We start from the raw sequence: 23,134 nt of genomic DNA, 5'->3' as shown, positions 1-23,134 counted from the left end.
AGGAACCTTAAAACCACGTCTAGGTTCCAGCCTGGTGTGGTCAACCGACGCTCCTTTGAGGTCTCAAAAGACTTAAGGAGGTCCTGTAGATCTTTGTTGGTGGAAAGATCTAAGCCTCTGTGGCGGAAGACCGCTGCCAACATGCTTCTGTAACCTTTGATCGTAGGAGCTGATAGGGATCTTACATTCCTTAGATGTAAAAGGAAGTCAGCTATCTGCGTTACAGAGGTACTGGTTGAGGAAACTGCATTCGCCTTGCACCAGCTTCGGAAGACTTCCCATTTTGACTGATAGACTCTGACAGTGGATGTCCTCCTAGCTCTGGCAATCGCCCTGGCTGCCTCCTTCGAAAAGCCTCTAGCTCTTGAGAGTCTTTCGATAGTCTGAAGGCAGTCAGACGAAGAGCGTGGAGGCTTGGGTGTACCTTCTTTACGTGCGGCTGACGCAGAAGGTCCACTCTTAGAGGAAGAGTCCTGGGAACGTCCACTAGCCATTGCAGTACCTCGGTGAACCATTCTCTCGCGGGCCAGAGGGGAGCAACCAACGTCAACCGTGTCCCTTTGTGAGAGGCGAACTTCTGGAGTACCCTGTTGACGATCTTGAACGGAGGGAACGCATACAGGTCTAGATGGGACCAATCCAGAAGAAAGGCATCCACGTGAACTGCTGCTGGGTCTGGAATCGGAGAACAATACATCGGGAGCCTCTTGGTCATCGAGGTAGCGAATAGATCTATGGTGGGCTGACCCCACAGGGCCCATAGTCTGCTGCAAACATTCTTGTGAAGGGTCCACTCTGTGGGGATGACCTGACCCTTCCGGCTGAGGCGATCTGCCATGACATTCATGTCGCCCTGAATGAACCTCGTAACCAGCGAAATCTTTCGATCTTTTGACCAAATGAGGAGGTCCCTTGCGATCTCGAACAACTTCCTCGAATGAGTCCCTCCTTGCTTGGAGATGTACGCCAAGGCTGTGGTGTTGTCGGAGTTCACCTCCACCACCTTGCTTAGATGGAGGGACTTGAAGTTTATCAAGGCCAGATGAACTGCCAAAAGCTCCTTGCAGTTGATGTGAAGTGTTCTTTGCTCCTGATTCCACGTGCCCGAGCATTCCTGTCCGTCCAGTGTCGCACCCCAGCCCGTGTCCGATGCGTCCGAGAAGAGACGGTGGTCGGGGGTCTGAACAGCCAATGGTAGACCTTCCTTGAGAAGAATGCTGTTCTTCCACCACGTCAGTGTAGACCTCATCTCTTCGGAAATAGGCACTGAGACCGCCTCTAGCGTCATGTCCTTTCTCCAGTGAGCAGCTAGATGAAACTGAAGGGGGCGGAGGTGGAGTCTCCCTAACTCGATGAACTGGGCCAGCGATGAAAGTGTCCCTGTTAGACTCATCCACTGTCTGACTGAACATCGGTTCCTTCTCAGCATGCTTTGGATGCATTCTAGGGCTTGACTGATCCTTGGGGCCGACGGAAAAGCCCGAAAAGCTCGACTCTGAATCTCCATACCTAGATAGACAATGGTTTGGGATGGGACGAGTTGGGACTTCTCTATATTGACCAGGAGGCCCAATTCCTTGGTCAGATCCTTAGTCCATCTGAGATTCTCCAGACAGCGACGACTTGACGGAGCTCTTAAAAGCCAGTCGTCCAAATAGAGGGAGGCTCTGATGTCTGCCAAGTGAAGGAATTTGGCAATATTCCTCATCAGTTTGGTAAACACAAGAGGTGCCGTGCTTAGGCCAAAGCACAGGGCTTGGAACTGGTACACTACCTTTCCAAAGACGAACCTTAGGAAAGGTTGGGAGTCTGGATGGACGGGGACATGAAAGTACGCGTCTTTCAGGTCTAACGAGACCATCCAGTCTTCCTTTCTGACCGCTGCTAGGACCGACTTCGTCGTCTCCATTGTGAACGTCTGCTTGGTGACAAAAGCTTTGAGAGCACTGACGTCCAGCACCGGTCTCCAACCTCCTGTCTTCTTCGCTACCAGGAAGAGACAGTTGTAGAAGCCCGGGGATTGAGGGTCCCGGACTATGACTACCGCTCCCTTTTGTAGCAAGAGCGACACCTCTTGTTGCAACGCTAGCCTCTTGTCCTTCTCCTTGTAGTTGGGGGAGAGGTTGATGGGAGAAGTTGCTAGAGGGGGACTGAGGCAGAACGGAATCCTGTACCCCTCCCTTAGCAACCTCACAGACTGAGCGTCTGCACCTCTGTTCTCCCAAGCTTGCCAGAAGTTCTTGAGCCTGGCTCCCACTGCTGTCTGGAGAGGAAGGCAGTCAGATTCTGCCTTTTGAGGACTTGGAACCCTTCTTCGATTTGCCACGGTGACTGTCGGCACGGGTACCTCCTCTGCTGGAGGTTCTGCCACGAAAGGGCGGGATGAACCTAGACGCTGGTGTGTCCATCCTAGGTCTAGGCACGGAAGGTAAAGCTTTAGCCTTACGTGCGGAGGACGCCACCAGGTCATGTGTATCCTTCTGGATCAAAGAGGCAGCCATCCCCTTGACCAGCTCTTCCGGAAAGAGACACTTGGAGAGCGGAGCAAACAACAACTCCGACTTCTGGCAAGGAGTGATCCCAGCCGACAAGAAGGAGCAAAGATGTTCTCTCTTCTTAAGCACTCCCGACACATACGAAGCCGCAAGCTCACCAGACCCATCCCGAAAGGCTTTGTCCATGCTAGACATGATAAGCATGGCAGAGTCCTTATCCGAAGGGGAAGTCTTTCTGCTTAACGCTCCCAAACACCAATCGAGGAAGTTGAAGATCTCAAAAGCACGAAAGACTCCCTTCAACAGATGATCCATGTCAGAAAAGGACCAGCAAATCTTAGATCGTCTCATAGCCAGCCTGCGGGGAGAGTCAACCAGACTTGAGAAGTCGCCCTGGGCAGAGGCAGGAACTCCCAAGCCGGGTTCCTCTCCTGTGGCATACCAGACGCTAGATTTGGAAGCAAGCTTGGTAGGCGGAAAGATGAAAGAAGTCTTTCCCAGCTGCTTCTTGGACTGCAACCACTCTCCCATAACCCTCAAAGCTCTCTTGGATGAGCGTGCGAGTACAAGTTTGGTGAAGGCAGGAGCTGCTGACTGCATGCCCAGAGCAAACTCGGAGGGAGGAGAGCGAGGGGTTGCAGACACAAACTGTTCCGGATACAAGTCCCTGAACAAGGCAAGGACTTTCCGAAAGTCTAAGGAGGGAGGCGTAGACTTGGGTTCTTCTAAGTCGGAGTGCGATCGTCCAAATGCGCAGCTTCGTCATCAGATACTCCATCATCCGAAAGCTGAGGAGGAAGTGGCAAAGGTGGAGCTGAAAGCTGAACGGCTGAATCCGGCAGCACGGGTGCATGCGTAGCTGCTGCGGATCCAACATCATGCCGCTGCTGGTCAGTGTGCGAGCTGGCAACAACAAAGGCAGAGTGCTGGTGCGTGGGAGGGACTGCTGTGGGTTGCGGAGCATGCCGCATGGGTTGCGGAGCATGCCGCATTGCGTCAAAACACGGCAGCTCGACAGCACCTTCCCCTTGCTGATGCGGTAGCTCACGCATGTCAACGGAGGGTGCAGCAAGAACATGCGTCTGGCAGGGTGGACTGCGCATCGGTGGTGGAGCTCTCACAGGTGGAGTGTGGGAGCAGGCAGCCGCAGTATCTGCTGAGCGCACAACCGTGGCAGGTTGTAGGTTAACTGGTGCATTGTCAACCTTCTCAGCACGATACTCCTGCATAAAGGAAGCAAGCTGAGACTGCATAGTCTGCAGCATGGACCACTTAGGATCTACCGTGGTTGGTGCGGCAACAGACGGAGTAGTTGCCTGCTGCGGAACCACTCTACCTCTCTTGGGAGGTGTGCAGTCTTCGGAAGACTGCGGCGAGTCCGAACTGACCCAGTGGCTACACCTGGGCCGTTGGACTCGCTCGGAAGGGACCTTACGCTTGAGAGGTCGTGAGACCTTGGTCCAACGTTTCTTCCTCGAAACTTCTTCCACAGACGAGGAATGATAGGGCTCATTCGTCTGTTTGTGGATGGGACGATCTCTGACAGATACGTCCGCAACCACTGAGGGTACATCCGTACGCTGATCAAGGCCTGCCGAACCCTTTGGTCCTTCGACATTGCTTCTCCCCTGGGCTTGGGAGCTTGCAAGAGGTCCCGGACTGGGAGAACGACTGGCACGAACAGATGTACCCTCATGCGCAACACTGACACTGACACTTTTCACTTCACTTGCACGCACAACACTTCCCACTGCACTTTGCGCCTTCAACTCTTTGACATCTGCCAAAAGTTGATTACGGTCATTAGCTAATGACTCCACTTTGTCACCAAGAGCCTGAATGGCACGCATCATGTCCGCCATGGAGGGTTGAGCACTAGTAGCAGGGTCGGGAGTCACCACTACAGGGGAAGGAATAGGTTGAGGGGCATGGGGAGAGGAAAAATCAAAAGAGCGAGAAGAACTCCTCCTGATCCTATCCTTCTCTAGCCTACGTGCATTTTTTAGGAATTCGTTAAAATCGAATTCCGAAAGCCCAGCGCATTCCTCACATCGATCTTCCAATTGACAGGATTTACCCCTACAATTGGAACAAACGGTGTGAGGATCAATGGAGGCCTTCGGAAGACGCCTAGAACAAGCCCTAACGCTACACTGCCTGTACTTAGGGACTTGAGACTGGTCAGACATCTTGAATTGTAGAAATAGTCAAGGGGGAATTCCAAAATCTAGCAAAGTTCATAAACAATTAATCCAAAATTAATCAAAAAGCTTGATAAGCTAATGATAAATGTTACTGAATAGCGAAGGCTAAAATCTAGAGCGAATACATCACCAAAATCGTGAAAAAAACAACTCCAGAAACAACAGCGTATCCAAGTAGGTCTTGCCGGTGGCACGACAGAGGAAAAATTGAGTTCTTGTTGACAAGAAGTACCTGAGTACCTACTCGACAGATGGCGCTGTTGTGTACACCCCCACCTGCATAGCGATCGCTGGCGTATCCCGACCTTAGATTTCTGTCGGGCAACAGAGTTGACAGCTACATGATCATCGGGTAAGATTAATATTGAAAACATACTTATTCCCACTTAGGTACATTTTTCTCACTTATTTGTTGTTCGATATTAGAGAAAAAGATATCGTTGAAAAGAAGAATAAAAATTCCACAATTCTGTCAGACAAAATTTTGATTTTCGTTTTACATTTTTTTTCACGATTATTTTCCGTCTAGACGAGGAAAAAAAAATAAAAATTCATTAAAAAAAAAAAAAAAAGGAAAATCAAAATTCTGTCTGACAGAATTGTTCGGTTGCTAGAGTAGTTTTTGTGGTATAAGTTTCAATACAATTGGTATTATAGTAGTGGGGAAAAATGTACCTAAATATTCTTTTTAAAACATGATTTTTGCTCATAAATCCAAAAGTTTTTGATCAAATGAATTGAAATTTTTATATGATGAAGGTAATATATGTGTTTAAAACATATATAGAAATTGTGTAATTTGGATCATTAGGAAAAAAAATGGCGGACATGGCGGACGGTCCCCTTAAGGGCCAGAAATACGGCATTCATCTCTAGGAGATTTATGTGGAGGTATTTTTCTGACTCTGACCAAAGGCCTAAGGTTGTGTGGTGCAGCACGTGGGCCCTCACGCTTTTTTTGATGTGTATGAGAACAGTATCAAATCTGGGGGGAGGACGAGAAGATCTACGCCCTTCCGCAGATTCTCGTCTGTCACCCATTATTCTAGGTCCATCCGTTAGGCTGGTCCCATGGGGATCAGAGTGACCGGGGAGGCAAAGGCTTGATTCAACCTGGACTTGGACTCACCACTAGAGGGATCGAATCCTGAGGCGGCCGTTGGGAACTAGATGGGGCACGGATGATGGGTGCCCGAGGAGACATAGCCACTTCTGGGCTGGAAGTTCTTCTCGTCTGAGAAAGGATCTTGCAACCTTTCTCAGCCTAATTATCCTGTCGTCTGATGGGAAGGCTTTGTGGAGATTGATGTCTATAATCATACCTAGGTACAGCATACAAGTCTTTGTATAGGAAGCAGGAAGGATTCTTTGAGGTTCACCATAATCCCCAGATCTTGGCAAAGCCTCAGAAGTTTGTCTCTGTGTTGAAGAAGGGTTGACAGAGTCTGCTGGGATTAGCTAGTTGTCCAGATAATGGAGACGGATACCAATTCTGTGTGACCAAGATGTCACTAGGACGAACACTTGGGGTGCTGTGGAAAGACCGAAGCACAGTACCCTGAACTGGTATTTCATGTTGTCTACGCTGAGTCTTAAGTACTTCCTTGAAGACGGATGGACTGGGATCTGGAAGTATGCATCCTTTAGGTCCAGTGTGCGCAAGAAGTCCTGTGGTCTTACCACTTGTCTGACCGTGACTGCCGTCTCCATGCTGAATGAAATTTGTTTGACAGACACGTTCAGAGCTGAGAGGTCGATGACTGGTCTCCAGCCTCCACATGCCTTTTTCACAAGAAAGAGTCGACTGAAGAAGCCTGGGGACTCGTTGAGAACCTCCTGGAGAGCGCCCTTCTTCAACATGGTCTGGACTTCTGCCCGAAGGGCTAGCCCCTTTGCCAATTCCATCGCAAAAGAGTCTATCGACACTAGATTCCTGATCAGAGGAGGAAGAAATGAAGCGAACGGGACGCGATACCCCGAACGAATCACGGAGACTGTCCAGGGATTGGCCCCGAGTTGCTTCCACCTGTTCCAGCAACTTTGTAGGCATCCCCTCACTGATGGACAAGCGGGGGGAGTGCCTATCCTAGCATTTGCAGCTGCGGCCTCTCCCTCTAGGATATTTTCCTTCCAAGAACCATTTTTTGCCTTTCCTGTCATTGGTCAGTTAGGGCTTTTTAGACACTCTTCTTCGCTCTCGTCTTGCTCGTCAAGGTCTTGGCTGCTGAGGAGCTGGTGGTTTGCAGGGCCTGGATGTTAAGGCATTGCGGAAGAGACAGTCCTGGTGGGATTTCCTCTATCTCTCTGCAGACTGTTCCATATCCTTTGGCTCAAACAAGGAGGATCCCTCTAGAGAAGAGTTTCTGAGCTTAGCGATCTTGGCATTAAGGACTTGCTGATGGAACCTCTCAGATATAGGTAGACTCTTTAGTTATGGTCAGCAGCTCTTCTAGGAGAAGGATACTCCAAAATCAAACCATTGTGCTCTAGTCTTGGGTAGTGCCATAGCCTCAGTACCATGGTTTTCCACTGTCTTGGGTTAGAATTCTCTTGCTTGAGGGTACACTCGGGTACACTATTCTATGTAATTTCTCTTCCTCTTGTTTTGTTAAAGTTTTTATAATTTACATAGGGAATATTGATTTTAATGTTGTTACTATTCTTAAAATATCTTATTTTTCCTTGTTTCTTTTCCTCACTGGGATATTTTCCCTGTTTGGGCCCCTGGGCTTAAAGCATCCTGCTTTTCCAACTAAGGTTGTAGCTTAGGAATTAATAATAATAATAATAATAATAATAATAATAATAATAACAATAATACTGCATCTTGACATTTCAGGATGGTATTTACCCACAAGCTCGAAACTCAATGGTGCGGGTCACTGAGATGAGGAAGGTTTCCACAGCCTTCCTGGTACTTCCTTTGGGGAAATCCTCGGTCCGCACCAGGAGTCCCAAGGTCCCCATCCAAAGATCAAGCCATGAAGAAGCCGGCATGGCATATTTTGCGACCTCCTGATTGAGGATCTCCGTTGCCGAGAACGCAACCTGACGGTTGGAGAGTCTCTCTATAGAGACCCCCTTGGTCAGCTCTTCCAGAGTATGGTGGAATGGAAGAGCTGATCGAGGCTCGTCGAAGACCTCGTAGTACCTCCTCTGCTGAATTTGAGGAGGTGGGAGGAGCTTGGCAGAAGAGCCCGAACAATGAGAGGAGAAGTCTGAGAGCTGTCGGGCGATCTTAGCCCAAGTATTCTTCAGCCCCAGAGACCAGGGCGAGGCTGCACTGGCCTTTGAGGGCTTCTGAGTGCCAAAGACACAGTCCTAGGAGGGTATCTCTTGGTTGGCAAGCCCATTGAGAACCCTGATAAGGGTCAGTACTTGCCAGAAAGTATTTTCTGACTCTTTCCACTCCCCTTCTGATGTGGAAGTGGCAGCGAAGTCTCCTTCCTCCATCACTGAGAGCTCATCTCGGGGTGGGTCGTGGACATCCCCAGAGTGGCTGATGGATCCTGTGGGTGCGGAAGTCCTCTTGGAGGACTTTGGAAGAGTCTTAGTGTCCTTAGACTCCTTGCGGGGAAGAAGGTACAACTCCAACATGGAAGACCTGATAGAACTATCCTTCCTGGTTCCTACTAGTGGTGGAAAGCTCTCTACAGGAGGGGTCTTCCGCCAAAGGTGGAAGGGAGGCAACTAGCCCTTGCTCTTTGCTAGGCTCCCTCAACAGAGGTGAGCCGGGAGAGCGTCTAGGTTGCGATGGTATCTGAGACTTCTCTTTCCCTCTTCAAGGGCGAGGCAACCGAGGTTCTTTGCCGGGACTCTGCTGGTGCCAAAGGTTGTTGGGGGACGGCAGAGGCCTCCGAAGAGCGCATTAAGGCAGGGCCAAAGGCTTGCACAACCGCCCTGACAATGGCACCAAACCAGGGCTGCTTGCTGGCGCTGTCTGAAAGGTCCCCTGAAGAGAAAGGGACTGAAGGTTCCCTTTGAGGAGTCTCTTCCGGAGCTGGTTGATACCATGGGTCCGCTTTCGAAGTTGGGATATCGGGATCTTGAATTCCCCAGATGCGCCCATTCCCTCTTTCCCCGACGGTCCGATGTAATGCGTTTGCGGGGATGGGAATGGGGCGACGAAGACCTGTGGGACGTGACTCTGCCCTTCCTCGGTGAGAGGTCCGATGGTCTGGAGGTCGAACACCTACCTTACCTTTCCGTTCCTTATCTACCTTATCCTCCGGATGGCGCGACTTCCTTGAAGTCGGAGGATGAAGTGAGTCTGGTTCTGCCTGAACTCGTTGGGAAGCATTTCCATGCGTTGGCGAGCGCCTGTGCATCAATGAACGATGCCTGCTCTAGCTTGCGGAGAAGGGGCATGATTGCACGATGGCAAGAGCTCTCGCGAGCGCCGGTGTGCTGGTGAATGATTCTGCGCTGGAGAGTGCTGATGCGCTGGGAGCACTAGCGTCTTGGTGAACGCTGGCAAGCTGGTGAACACTGGCGAGAAGGCGCAAGTTGTACAGCTGGAGCCCGATGCTGAACTGGAGAACGATGGCGCAAGAGAGCAGGCTGACACGTTGGCTACTGATGACGTGCAAGCGACTCTGGGCGGTGAGAAATATCTGCCCGTCGGTCTGTTGGCGCATGCTGATGGACAGGAGACTGATGCCATGGAGAATGAGAACCTGCAGCAGCCCGATGTCTGGGCGAGCGATGGGCAGGAGCCTGGTGTGTTGGCGAACGACGTGTTGGTTGGTGATGATTGGGGGAAAACGGTGCAGACAGAGAAAGTGCAGGTAAACGGCGCGATGGCGAATGACGAGAAGGCAAATAAAGCGTCAGCGATGATCGTGCGCAAGGTTGACACGTGGGCGATTGACGCATGGTCAATCAACGAGAAGGCAAATCGAGAGCCGGAGGAGACAGGATGGGAGACGGACAGTCAGGTGAATGGCGAGTCGCAGGGTAGACTGAAGATTGGCGCGTCGGATGAGCTGGAGAAGGGATGTGTCCTTCAGAAGGACGAACATCCTGTGAAGAGGATCGCCCACAGGCGGCAGAGAGTCTAACGAGAAAGTCCGCGGACTAGCGGCAGCATCGTCGGAAGAAGGTCCAGGGGCAGATGGTCGAGAGCCAGAAGACAAAGGACGAGGAGGCTCCTCTGCGGAGGAAGGCTGCGCTGACGAAGATGAAGAGTCAAAGAGGCATCTCTTCACAGAAGGTGAAGACAAGGGTGAGCACGACGAGAATGACGTCTCGGGGGGAAGCACAATCTTTGGCAATGGCGGAAGAGTCTGAAGGGGCAAGAACGTCAGCAGGATGAGCAGCGGATGACGCCTCTAACACAATGACCTTGACATAAGGAAGAGGATCCACCTCTGACGTTGACGAGGGCTGTACATTAGCACCACGGCGAAGAAGCTGCAGCAGGTTATCCTTGGAGGGAAGACCCGGTGACTCCAAGGATAACCACACCTGTATTATTATTATTATTATCACCCAAGCTACAACCCTAGTTGGAAAAGCAAGATGCTATAAGCCCAAGCGCTCCAATAGGGAAAAATAGCCCAGTGAGGAAAGGAAATAAGGAAATAAATAAATGATGAGAACAAATTAACAATAAATCATTCTAAAAACAGTAACGTCAAAACAGATATGTCCTATATAAACTATAAAAAGACTTATGTCAGCCGATTCAACATAAAAACATTTGCTGCAACTTTGAACTTTTGAAGTTCTACTGATTTAACTACCCGATTAGGAAGATCATTCCACAACCGGGTCAGAGCTGGAATAAAACTTCTAGAATACTGTGAGGTATTGAGCCTCATGACGGAGAAGGCCTGGCTATTAGAATTAACTGCCTACCTAGTATTACGAACAAGATGGAATTGTCCGGGAAGATCTGAATGTAAAGGATGGTCAGAGTTATGAAAAATCTTATGCAACATGCATAATGAACTAATTGAATGATGGTGCCAAAGATTAATATCTAAATCAGGAATAAGAAATTTAATAGACTGTAAGTTTCTGTCCAACAAATTAAGATGAGAATCAGCAGCTGAAGACCAGACAGGAGAACAATACTCAAAACAAGGTAGAATGAAAGAATTAGAACACTTCTTCAGAATAGATTGATCACCAAAAATCTTGAAAGACTTTCTCAATAAGCCAATTTTTTGTGCAATGGAAGAAGACACATACCTAATGTGTTTCTCGAAAGTAAATTTGCTGTTGAGAATCACACCTAAAATTTAAAGTCATACAAAGTTAAAGAAACATTATCAATACTGAGATCTGAATGTTGAGGAGCCACTGTCCTTGACCTATTATTCATACTTTGAGTTTTGTTAGGATTCAACTTCATACCCCATAATTTGCACCATGCCCTAATTTTAGCTAGATCTCTATCAAGGGATTCAGCAACCCCAGATCTACATTCAGGGGATGGAATTGATGCAAAGAGAGTAGCATCATCTGCATATGCAAAAAGCTTGTTTTCTAGGCCAAACCACATGTTATGTGTATATAGTATGAAAAGAGCACTACCCTGTGGAACACGACATATCACATTCCTATATTCACTATGGTGCCCATCAACAACAACTCTTTGAGATCTATTACTTAAAAAATCAATAATAATGCTAAGAAACGACCCACCCACTCCCAACTGTTTGAGTTTGGAAACAAGGGCCTCATGATTAACACGGTAAATAATAAGGGAAAAAGAGTCATAGACCCCCAGGGGAAGAGGTGGGTCTACTTTGCTAGGGGAAGCGCCACCGTCTCTCGAGGACCGAGGTTGTCCAGGTAGTAAAGGGCCTGCACTACTTCTCGACGGTCCCTCGGAGGAGACCGAACGAGTAAGAGCTTCAGAGGAAGGTCGGGAAGCGGAAGAAGGCGGCCTGGGTTTCTTCTTCTTCGAAGAGACCTTTGAAGGATAAGAGTCCCACAACACTTCTTCCGTTGTCACCCAAACCTTTCCAACTGGGAGGTAGACCACTCCTGACACTCATTACACTTATCAACATCACACTGTTGACCTCTGCAGGAAGGACAAAGGGTTTAAGGATCAGTGTCCTCGGCAGACATGAAAGTAGAGCAGGAGTGGCCCTTAGGTCCAGGGCAGGTACGCATGGCCGGCAGAAGTAACACACACACACACTGAAAAAAGAGAAAGCACAAAAAGCATTAATGGCAGCCCGATATTTGGTGAGGATGAAGAGCGACAAAGACTGTTCACCATCCGAGCCAAAAGGAAAGTGAGCTCAATCACAGGTGTATGAGTGGGAGGGGTAGCGAGCTACCCTCCATAACGCCCGCTAACTAGCGGGATGGGTAGTTAACCCTCGCTAAATTTTAATGGATCGTCCTTTCAACTTCGCCGAAAGTAATACCTCTAATAAATAGCGTCAGTTTGTATTCCAGTTACAGAACAAATGAGAATCTAGGAACAGAAGAAAACAAACTAAAGCGGGTTTACATGGTCAAACACGGTTCGACAATCAAGTGTTTGAAGTGATGATCGAATGTGTGAATAGGGTTGAAGAAAGTCTGTTCTCGCCTGACTTTTGTCGAACAGTTCGAAGAGGTGGACAATGAAGCGCCCCCCCCCCCCCCCCCCCACACACAAGTCAAGCAAGAACAGACTTTCTTCGACGAAGGTGTTTGAAAACCAAATACCCCGTTCACACGTTCGAACATCACCTCAAACATTTGTATGTCAAACCACAGTTGACGAACCGTTCGACCACGTAAATCCCGCTCAAGACAGTTATGAGCAACCGAGACAAAAGAAGTTATCGACCAACCCCTTTACCTGTTAGCAGAGCCACTTGGTGCCCGTCGGCCCTCAACTGGGAGGCCAGCAGATTGGATGTGTACTTGGTCTGGCAGAAGAACATCGAGGAGCCAACTGGGATGGTGTAAATGTTGGCGATGGCCTGGTACTTCTCATCTGGGCCGCTGCACTCGACGTACATCTGGAAAAAGGGTGTGAATCAGAGATCGACTATGCCTTGGGAAAAATTTCCAGCCCAGAGACACGGCCGCAAGTACATACATTTGTGTGGCCCACGTAATGGCCACTTTGTATGATACAAAAGGATAATGCCCTAAACACAGACCATAAATACATATAATCAGCACCCAAGCCCCCTCTCCACCCAAGCTAGAACCAAGAAGGCCAGGCAATGGCTGCTGATGACTCAGCAGATAGACCAGTAGGCTTTCCCAAATCCCCCATCCTTTGCTCGCAAGTATGGTGAGGTTGCAGCGACCAAAGAAACTCACGAGCTTGAGTGGGATTTGTACCCCGGTCTGGCGTTCACCAGTCAGGGGCATTATGAAATCGGCCCCCCACAACCATGTAATAACTAGGGGAACCTATGACGGACAGAGCATCCTCACTTTAACAATTCATGTATGCTCACCAGCACCATCTAATTCTCTGTCTCTCTCTTGATTTTGTCCCCATAAACGGGTTCCTCTCAAGCTCTCCTCAACACTTCCCCATCATCCATCCTCGACACATCCCCACAAACCTGTCTAATGTTCTCGAGGGTCTCCTCGTCCCTCCGTAGACGGATGGTGACTGGGTTCGGTATGATTGCCTCGGCGAAGGCCATTACGTCGTCCTCGTAAGTGGCGCTGAAGAGCATCATTTGGCAGGTCTTGGGGAGTTGCTTGTGGATCCGAACCGAGGTGTCCTGGAGGGGGGGGAGAAGGGAAGAATTACAAGATCAAACGTTATTTGTATGAGTTTGAAAATGAATAATGGACTCTATTTGGAGTTTGAAAATGAATAATAGACTCTATTTGGAGTTTGAAAATGAATAATAGACTCTATTTGGAGTTTGAAAATAAACAATGGATTCTATTTGGAGTTTGAAAATAAACAATGGACTCTATTTGGAGTTTAAAAATAAATAATGGACTCTATTTGGGGCTTGAAAATAAATAATGGACTATTTGGAGTTTGAAAATAAACAATGGATTCTATTTGGAGTTTGAAAATAAACAATGGACTCTAAATTATTTAGTTTGAAATAAACATTGGACTCTATTTTTGGATTCTATTTGGAGTTTGAAAATAAACATTGGATTCTATTTGGAGTTTGAAAATAAACAATGGACTCTATTTGGAGTTTGAAAATAAACAATGGACTCTATTTGGGGATTGGAAATAAATAATGGATTCTATTTGGAGTTTGAAAATAAACAGTGGACTTTATTTAGAGTTTGAAAATAAACAATGGACTCTATTTGGAGTTTGAAAATAAACAATGGATTCTATTTGGAGTTTGAAAATAAACAATGGATTCTATTTGGAATTTGAAAATAAACAATGGATTCTATTTAGAGTTTGAAATAACAAAGGATTTTATCTAGAGTTTGAAAATAATCAATGGATTCTATTTGGAGTTTGAAAATAAACAATGGATTCTATTTGGAGTTTGTAAATAAACAATAGACTCTATTTGGAGTTTGAAAATAAACAATGGACTCTATTTGGAGTTTGAAAATAAACAATGGATTCTATTTGGAGTTTGAAAATAAACAATGGACTCAATTTGGAGTTTGAAAATAAATAATGGACTCAATTTGGAGTTTGAAAATAAACAATGGACTTAATTTGGGGCTGGAAAATAAATAATGGACTATTTGGAGTTTTAAAATAAACAATGGGTTCTATTTGGGGTTTGAAAATAAACAGTGAATTCTATTTGGAGTTTGAAAATAAACAATGGATTCTATTTAGAGTTTGAAAATAAACAATGGATTCTATTTAGAGTTTGAAATAACAAAGGATTTTATCTAGAGTTTGAAAATAATCAATGGTTTCTATTTGGAATTTGAAAATAAACAATGGATTCTATTTGGAATTTGAAAATAAACAATGGATTCTATTTGGAGTTTGAAAATAAACAATGGATTCTATTTAGAGTTTGAAATAACAAAGGATTTTATCTAGAGTTTGAAAATAATCAATGGTTTCTATTTGGAATTTGAAAATAAACAATGGATTCTATTTGGAGTTTGAAAATAAACAATGGATTCTATTTAGAGTTTGAAAATAAACAATGGATTCTATTTGGAGTTTGAAATAACAAAGGATTTTATCTAGAGTTTGAAAATAATCAATGGTTTCTATTTGAAATTTGAAAATAAACAATGGATTCTATTTGGAGTTTGAAAATAAACAATGGATTCTATTTAGAGTTTGAAAATAAACATTGGATTCTATTTAGAGTTTGAAATAACAAAGGGTTTTATCTAGAGTTTGAAAATAATAAATGAATTCTATTTGGAGTTTGTAAATACACAATGGATTCTATTTGGAGTTTGAAAATAGACAATGGTTTCTATTTGAGTTTGAAAATAAACAATGGAGATTTTATCTAGTTTGAAAATAAACAATGGATTCTATTTGGAGTTTGAAAATAAACAATGGATTCTATTTAGAGTTTGAAAATAAACAATGGATTCTATTTAGAGTTTGAAATAACAAAGGATTTTATCTAGAGTTTGAAAATAATCAATGGTTTCTATTTGGAATTTGAAAATAAACAATGGATTCTATTTGGAGTTTGAAAATAAACAATGGATTCTATTTAGAGTTTGAAAATAAACATTGGATTCTATTTAGAGTTTGAAATAACAAAGGATTTTATCTAGAGTTTGAAAATAATCAATGGATTCTATTTGGAGTTTGTAAATAAACAATGGATTCTATTTGGAGTTTGAAAATAAATAATGGATTCTATTTAGAGTTTGAAAATAAACAATGGATTCTATTTAGAGTTTGAAATAACAAAGGATTTTATCTAGAGTTTGAAAATAATCAATGGTTTCTATTTGGAATTTGAAAAAAAACAATGGATTCTATTTAGAGTTTGAAAATAAACAATGGATTCTATTTAGAGTTTGAAATAACAAAGGATTTTATTTAGTTTGAAAATAATCAATGGTTTCTATTTGGGGTTTGAAAATAATCAATGGATTCTATTTGGAGTTTGAAAGTAAACAATGGATTCTATTTGGAGTTTGAAAATAAACAGTGGTTATTTGGAGTTTGAAAATAAACAATGGATTCTATTTGGAGTTTGAAAATAAAACAGTGGACTCTATTTGAGTTTGAAAGTAAACAATGAATTCTATATGGAGTTTGAAAATAAACAATGGATTCTATTTGGAGTTTGAAAATAAACAGTGGTTACCTGGAGTTTGAAAATAAAGCAGTGGACTTGTTTGAAAGTAAACAATGAATTCTATTGGAGTCTGAAAATTAACAACTAAGTCAAACAATTATTGAACTGGTTGTTTGTGATTCCAAGGCAAGTGTGGAAATAATATTTTTGATATCAGAGTACCGTTTATTTCCAGTTGTGTATGTGTGTGCGCGTGTATGTATGTATGTACACTCGCCTTGGAATCACAAACAATCAGTTAAATAATAATCCTTAAAATAAAAAATAATGAAATAAAATCTTTAAAAACGACGACTTTGAAACCCGCCCCTAGAGAAACTCTCAAAGACGACCTTACCTGGTGGCCCTGAGTGGCGATCATGACATCTGCCTCGTCCAGCACGAAGACCTTGCATTCTCGGAGGCTAAGGCACCTATACTTGGTTACCCAATCTACAACCTTCCCGGGAGTGCCAATGACAATGTGGTCGGTGATTTTCTGTCCACGCGGAACTGGAAGAAAGGAACGAGCGTTATCTAACAGCTGATCTATCGCTTTTTACTAACAATTGATTGATTGATTGGAAGTTTTCTGACAGCCTGACATCGAAGGTCATTGAGGCCGATATCGCTTATTGTAAATAAAGATTAAAAGAATATTCAATTGAAACCATAAAAGCAAAGATGTCAATATCAAAATTAAATAGCTTTTAGAGGACCTGCTTCTGAAATAAATAAATCAAAAAATATCGCTAGCATTGTACAACACATCATATCCAAGGATCTTGACAAGGATGAACCTGCCATCCTTCCCTTGGGCCTCCAACAGATATCCATTTCTTTCAGTCAATAAATGCCTTACTCATGAGATTGTCCAAAAGTACTGTGTGTGACACTGTTTTAACCTACCAACATATATACATTAGGTTATAAAATATAACCCAACATTTTATCCTTTTCCATTCTTCAGTTTTTAAGTTTTTTAACCCTTTTACCCCCAGGCTCTTTGGAAATTTCCAACCCTTAACCCCCAAGGGGTTATTTTTTTCCCAGCACATTTTGCAGTATATTTTTTTCTTAAATTGCTCTAACAGCCTTAATTTTTGTCATAGAAAGGTCAGGTTGGTCTCATTCTCTTGGAAAATGCCTAAATTTTCTCAAAAAATTAATAAAAATATGAAAAAAAAAATTTTTATAGCATTTTTTTGCAAGGACGTACCGGTACATCCAAGGGATGGGTTTTGTGAAACGTACCAGTACGTCCTTTGGGGGTAAAAGGGTTAATATCTTTAAGAAACACAGGTTTAAATATAAATTTATTCAGCACATCTTTTAATTTCTAAATTGCTTATATATTAAAAGGATATGTAAAAGCCAGGTTTGTCTCAATATCATGTTTTATTGTCACTTTACGTCTCTTCCATCAAATACAAATACTATATAAGATCCAGTTCAAGTCATTCTTCCCAACCATATGTTTGTTTCCTAATTGTTGAATAACAAACTTTTAAAATAACGTCAAATTTGTAAGTAATTTGTATTTTTCGTGACGATTCAAACCTTAACGCTATTTAACCCTTTCACCCCCAAAGGACATACCGGTACGTTCTTGCAAAACACTGTTCATTACATATTTTTACATATTTTTGATAATTTTACGAGAAACTTCAGGCATTTTCCAAAAGAATGAGACCAACCTGACCTTTCTAGGACAATAATTAAGCTTGTTAGAGCAATTTTAAAAAATTATTTAGCAAAATGTGCTCGAAATTTAACCTTATGGTGGGGGTAAAAGGGTTAATTGGAATTATCTTTCGGCGAAGCTGCAAGACTAGACTTTAATGCGAGTTAGTGGGGTGTAGAGTGGTACCCGGCTACCCTGCTCGCTCACACATCAGTGAAACTACGTCACTTTTTTATTGCAGGCAGGACTTACGGGGGATAGGGGATGGCGGGACAATTTGTATAAATAGCTACACGTCTGTATAGTTAAGAAAAATACAAATGACTTCCAAACTTGTCCATTGACCCAGGTTTTCACCTGTACTGTACAGTATTAGACTGTATCTGGGAAAAAAAACCTTGACAACTCGCTAAAAGGGAAAACGTTGTGTAATGTGCTAATAGCAGGTTGAGCAAACTGTGTGGTTGTAATGGACTAATGTGATTACCTAAGAATATTACGAGATTAATAACATGAATGTTAACCCTTTTACCCCCAAAGGACGTACTGGTACGTTTCACAAAAGCCATCCCTTTACCCCCATGGACGTACCGGTACGTCCTTGCAAAAAATGCTATAAACATTTATTTTTTCATATTTTTGATAATTTTTTGAGAAACTTCAGGCATTTTCCAAGAGAATGAGACCAACCTGACCTCTCTATGACAAAAATTAAGGCTGTTAGAGCAATTTAAAAAAAACATACTGCAAAATGTGCTGGGGAAAAAATAACCCCCTGGGGGTTAAGGGTTGGAAAATTCCAAATAGCCTGGGGGTAAAAGGGTTAAATTAAACATAGATGTTTCCCAATACCAACCTCGCAGGAATTATCGGGGAAGTGTACAACTACGATATCTATAATAGCTCACACAAGGGAAACGCATATTACCTACAGATAGGTGACATCAGCGGGCAGAGGACCCATAGTGCTGTTCACCAAGGGAGGGGAAGATGAAAGAAAAGAAAAGACCCAGTCAATCTTGTTCATTCATCACAGACTAATCCAGGGTAACCTATACCCTCAACCATCTGATACTTATCCATCAAGAAGTTGAGGTATTTTCAAACCACTTGTTGTGCAGCCACAGCAGGACCAATGGAGAGCTTTTCCATGATTCTGTGGGTCACGTCTTGCAGGTAGTGGGCGGTGAAGGTTGTCCGACGCTTCCACATACCGCTTGCAACGTCTGTGCAACAGGTTAGTTACGTTTGAATGCCAGGGACGTGCCTATGCCCCTGACGTCATGAATGCTAGGTCAACGAGCAGGAGGGGGGGGTCAGGATTCATTGCGTGGTTGTCAATCCAAGCCTAGATGGTGTTCTTTGTACTGACACTCGGGGACGAACAGCGTTTAAGGTAATATCTTAAACTTCTCACTGGACAAAGTAACAGTTATTATTATTATTATTACTAGCCAAGCTACAACCCTAGTTAGAAAAGCAAGATGCTATAAGCCCAAGGGCTCCAATAGAGAAAAATAGCCCAGTGAGGAAAGGAAATAAGGAAATAAAGAAATGATGAGAACAAGTTAACAATAAATTATTCTAAAATAAGTAACAACGTCAAAACAGACATGTCACATATATGAACTATTAAAAACAAATATCAAAAACAAATATATCATAAATAAACTATAAAAAGACTCATGTCCGCCTGGTCAACATGAAAACATTTGCTCTAACTTTGAACTTTTGAAGTTCTACTGATTCAACTATCCAATTAGGAAGATCATTCCACAACTTGGTCACAGCTGGAATAAAACTTCTAGAATACTCTGTAGTATTGAGCCTCATGATGAAGAAGGCCTGGCTATTAGAATGAACTGCCTGCCTAGTATTACGAACAGGATAGAACTGTCCAGGGAGATCTGAATGTAAAGGATCTGGATCATTGGTTGCAAAAAAACTCCCAATCCGAAAGGGCTTGAATCTAGGATCCGCTACTACGGATTTTGAGTCTTAGTAATAAACTCAGGGAAAAAACTGAGTGTCACCTCCTTCTATCCCTTTGAATGGGCAATATTCGTAGGATAGACCATGTAGTTCACTAACTCTGCCAAAGCCAAAGCGAGTAGAAATATCTGCCTCGAAGTGAGCTGAAGATTTCTTGATGCGTCTGTATAGAGCATCAATTCCGGAGAAGGGACGTGAAGGTCTATCCCTCTGGGGAAGTTCTCTTCCGTCGACAACCACGGAAGATTCATCATTTTCTCCTGTCACATAGGGATTAGCATACCAGGAGAGCCGGTGTGCTGGCTCCACCTGGATTTCAGGCCCCAATGGAGAGATCGAATCCTGAAGCTACTGTGGGGCACTAGACGGACCAGGGATGCTAGGTAACCTAGAAGACACAACCACTGTTAGGCTGGAAGCTCTTCTCGTGTGAGGAAGGAGCTTGCCACCTCGCTCAGCCAGTGTACTCTGTCGTCTGGTGGAAACACTTTCTGAAGTTTGATGTCTATTCGTCTATTATCATACCCAGGTATACCAGTCCTTGAAAGAGGAGCAGTAATGACTTCTCGAGATTTAACACGATCCCCAGATCTTGACAAAACTCTACCAGCCTTTCTCGGTGTTGAAGAAGGGTCGTCACCAAGTCTGCTATGATCAGCCAATCGTCGAGGTATCTTAGGAGACGAAGGACGATTCTGTGAGCCCAGGAGCACACTAGGGCAAACACTCGTGAAGACTCGAGGTGTTGTCGAAAGGCCGAAGAAGAGCACTTTTGAACTGGTATTGCCTGTTATCGTGAATGAAACGAAGATACTGTACAGTACTTCCTTGAAGACGGATCGATTATGATCTGGAAGTATGCATCTTTGAGATTCAGTATGCACATGAAGTCCTGAGGCCTTACTGCTTGAATGATCATGTCTGCTGTCTCCATTTTACAGGTGACTGGTCTTCAGCCTCAAAACTTCTTTTTCTTAAGAAGAGTCAACTGAAGAGGCTTGGGGAGCCATCGAGGACCTCTTGGAGAGTGCTCTTCTCCAACATGATCTGGAATTCGGCCTTAAGTGTCAGCTCCTTTGCAGATTCCTTCACATAGGAGCTCGCTGGAACTATATCCCGAGTTAGTGGAGGGAGAGATTGTATGAACGGGACGCGATACCCTACACAAATCACGGAGATAGTCCAGTGATCTGCCCCGTGCTGCAGCCACCTCTGCCAGCGATGTTGCTGGTACTTCCCCACCAATGGGAAAGTGAGGATTGGGCCCCCCTATCGGGAGAGGCCTCTACTACTTCCCTTACCACTTTTCCCTCTTCTGGAGGGTTTGGAGCACTGCTGCCCTACTAGTCGACGGTTTGGTGAGCTGCGGATGTTTCTTGGAGGTGGAGGAGCCTTCCCATAGGATCTGATCACCGGCCCTGTGAAGGAGAGAATCCTTAGTAGACTTCTTCCTACGTTCAGCCGCCCTCTTGACTTCTGTCTTGAAGAGAGATGTTCCGTCAAAGGGGAGTTCCTGAGCCAGGTCCCCTCAGACGTAGGAAATTGCCTGTGAAACCTTTCAATCACGACATTTCTCTTTAAAACTATATTTGCCCACAGATTAACCAGATGGTAAAGGAATTCCATGGTCTGAGTGCCAGATAAGAGGAAGGTTGCCAAGGATCTCCTTGTAGTCTCCTTGGGCCAATCCTCGGTACATACAAGGTGGCCCACTGATCCCAGGTATAGATCAAGCCATGAAGTAGCCTGCATGGCATACTTCATGACTTTTTCAACGTTGAGGATCTCAGACGTCGAAAACGAGACTAAGACCCCAGAGAGTCTATTGAAGGATCTAAGGGTAGCACCGCAGGAGGCTCGTCTGCGACCTCATAATACCTACAGTGAACCCTCGCTACTTCGCGGTTCGACCATCGCGGATTCACCACTTCGCGGATTTTTTCCATAACCCATATATATATACATTAATATATATATATATATATATATGTATACATGTATCTATGTATATATGTATGTATGTATATATGTAGGTATGTATATGTGTATACATATATATATATATATATATATATATATATATATATATATATATATATATATATATATATATATATATATATACACACACCCATATATATATATATATATATATATATATATATATATATATATATATATATATCTAAAGTAGGAAGATGTGATGTAGTTCTAAGGGAAAAGTATGAGAAATATGTCTGGGTAATAAGCAAAGCTCTACCTCCAGTTTGTTTCTTCATTATGATCAGAGATAAACGTAAACAAAACATTGGTTGCCATTTTTTATCATGCTTTTTAGCGTGTTTAGGAAATGCATGATATAAAATCGCCTTTAATATTTGGGCCTGTTTTAGTTTAGGGTACTGTAGTACATGCATTAAGTGTTTTGTACATTAAAGGGTAGTTTGTTAACAGTACTACGTACAAGGGAAGGTTTTAAAAGTCTGAATATACATGTTGAATAAATAGGTAAATATGGTGTCACTACTTCGCGGATTTTCACCTATCGCGGCCGCGTCTGGAACCTATCTACCGCGATAAATGAGGGTTCACTGTACTCCGTTGGACGAAAGGAGGTGGGAGGAGCTTAAGGACCAGCCCGCACGAAGCGAGCTTGAGGAGCCGGCGATCTGGGAAAACGCCTTTTTCCTGACCGCTGCTGCCAAACCCTTAGACCAGGGCACGGCTGCACTGGTTTTAGAGGGTCTTTGGGTTCCATAAATATGATCCAAGACCGTGTCCTTGGCTCCTGAGGAGCTGTCTCCAAGTCAGACAACCCATTGATAGTCCTCATGCAGGCTAGGACTTGCCAGAAGGCGTACTTCGACTTCTTACGCTCTGCCCCTGAATGGAATTTTGGACCCGCCGTCCTAGGGAGATATTCGTCATCGAGTCCAAATATTCTTCCACCTCTACGCTCTCACCTATAGGAACCTGGGGTGGGTTGAAGTCGTCAACAGAAGAGATATCTCGTGAAGATCCCACTACAAGAGATCTCCCGGCCCTCTCTTGCATGAGAGCCTCCCGTGCCTTAGTGTTCTTAGGGACGGACCGTCTTCATGTCTATACGCTCCCTACAGGATGGCAAATACTCCTCCAGCAAAGAAGATCTGGAGGGTTCCTGCCATTCCTTACGAACCTAAACCTCTTGTGCCTGGGGTTCCTCATCCTTCGGAGGTGGTCATAGTTCGGGGGTGGGGGGTGGGGGGGGGACTATCTTGATCAGCAACGGTCTAATGTAAGGTATATGGGAGATCTCGCGAGTAGAGCCTGAGTCCCTGCTAGAACGAGGGTGGAGCAGGTTCACGTGAAGTGGAGTATTTTTGGGCATCCTCCTCTCCTGCTTTGCTGTCATGACAGGTGTTACCTCCAGGCAGTTGAGATCTTGTCTAATCCCCTGGGTACCTCTTACACCTCCCCATGATCTACGGACAGGAGAGTAGGGCATAGATGGTTCCGGATCTCTGGTGGAAGCAGGTCTCTTCCTGGGGTCAGTCACAAAGACAGAGGAAGAGGAGTAGGAAATAGACTTCTCCAATG

The 23,134-nt window shown here is 44.4% G+C and overlaps 1 protein-coding gene across 1 annotated transcript in view; it reads right to left on the bottom strand.

The window, feature by feature from the left end:
- Dbp80 (putative ATP-dependent RNA helicase Dbp80) overlaps nt 1-23,134 on the bottom strand; it is a 97,659-nt gene that overhangs the window by 17,542 nt on the left and 56,983 nt on the right. Inside the window, exons 5-7 of the mRNA XM_068366297.1 lie at nt 16,238-16,392; nt 13,234-13,398; nt 12,510-12,672 (exon numbers count right to left, since the gene is read on the bottom strand). Coding sequence (XP_068222398.1) covers nt 12,510-12,672; nt 13,234-13,398; nt 16,238-16,392 — 483 coding nt within the window. The remainder of the gene's footprint in view (nt 1-12,509; nt 12,673-13,233; nt 13,399-16,237; nt 16,393-23,134) is intronic.

This window comes from Palaemon carinicauda, chromosome 43 (genome assembly GCF_036898095.1).
Source record: "Palaemon carinicauda isolate YSFRI2023 chromosome 43, ASM3689809v2, whole genome shotgun sequence".
NCBI classification, from domain to species: Eukaryota; Metazoa; Arthropoda; class Malacostraca; order Decapoda; family Palaemonidae; genus Palaemon; species Palaemon carinicauda.
The sequence above is the reverse complement of the archived record's forward strand: the minus strand, read 5'-3'. Positions and strand labels throughout refer to the sequence as shown.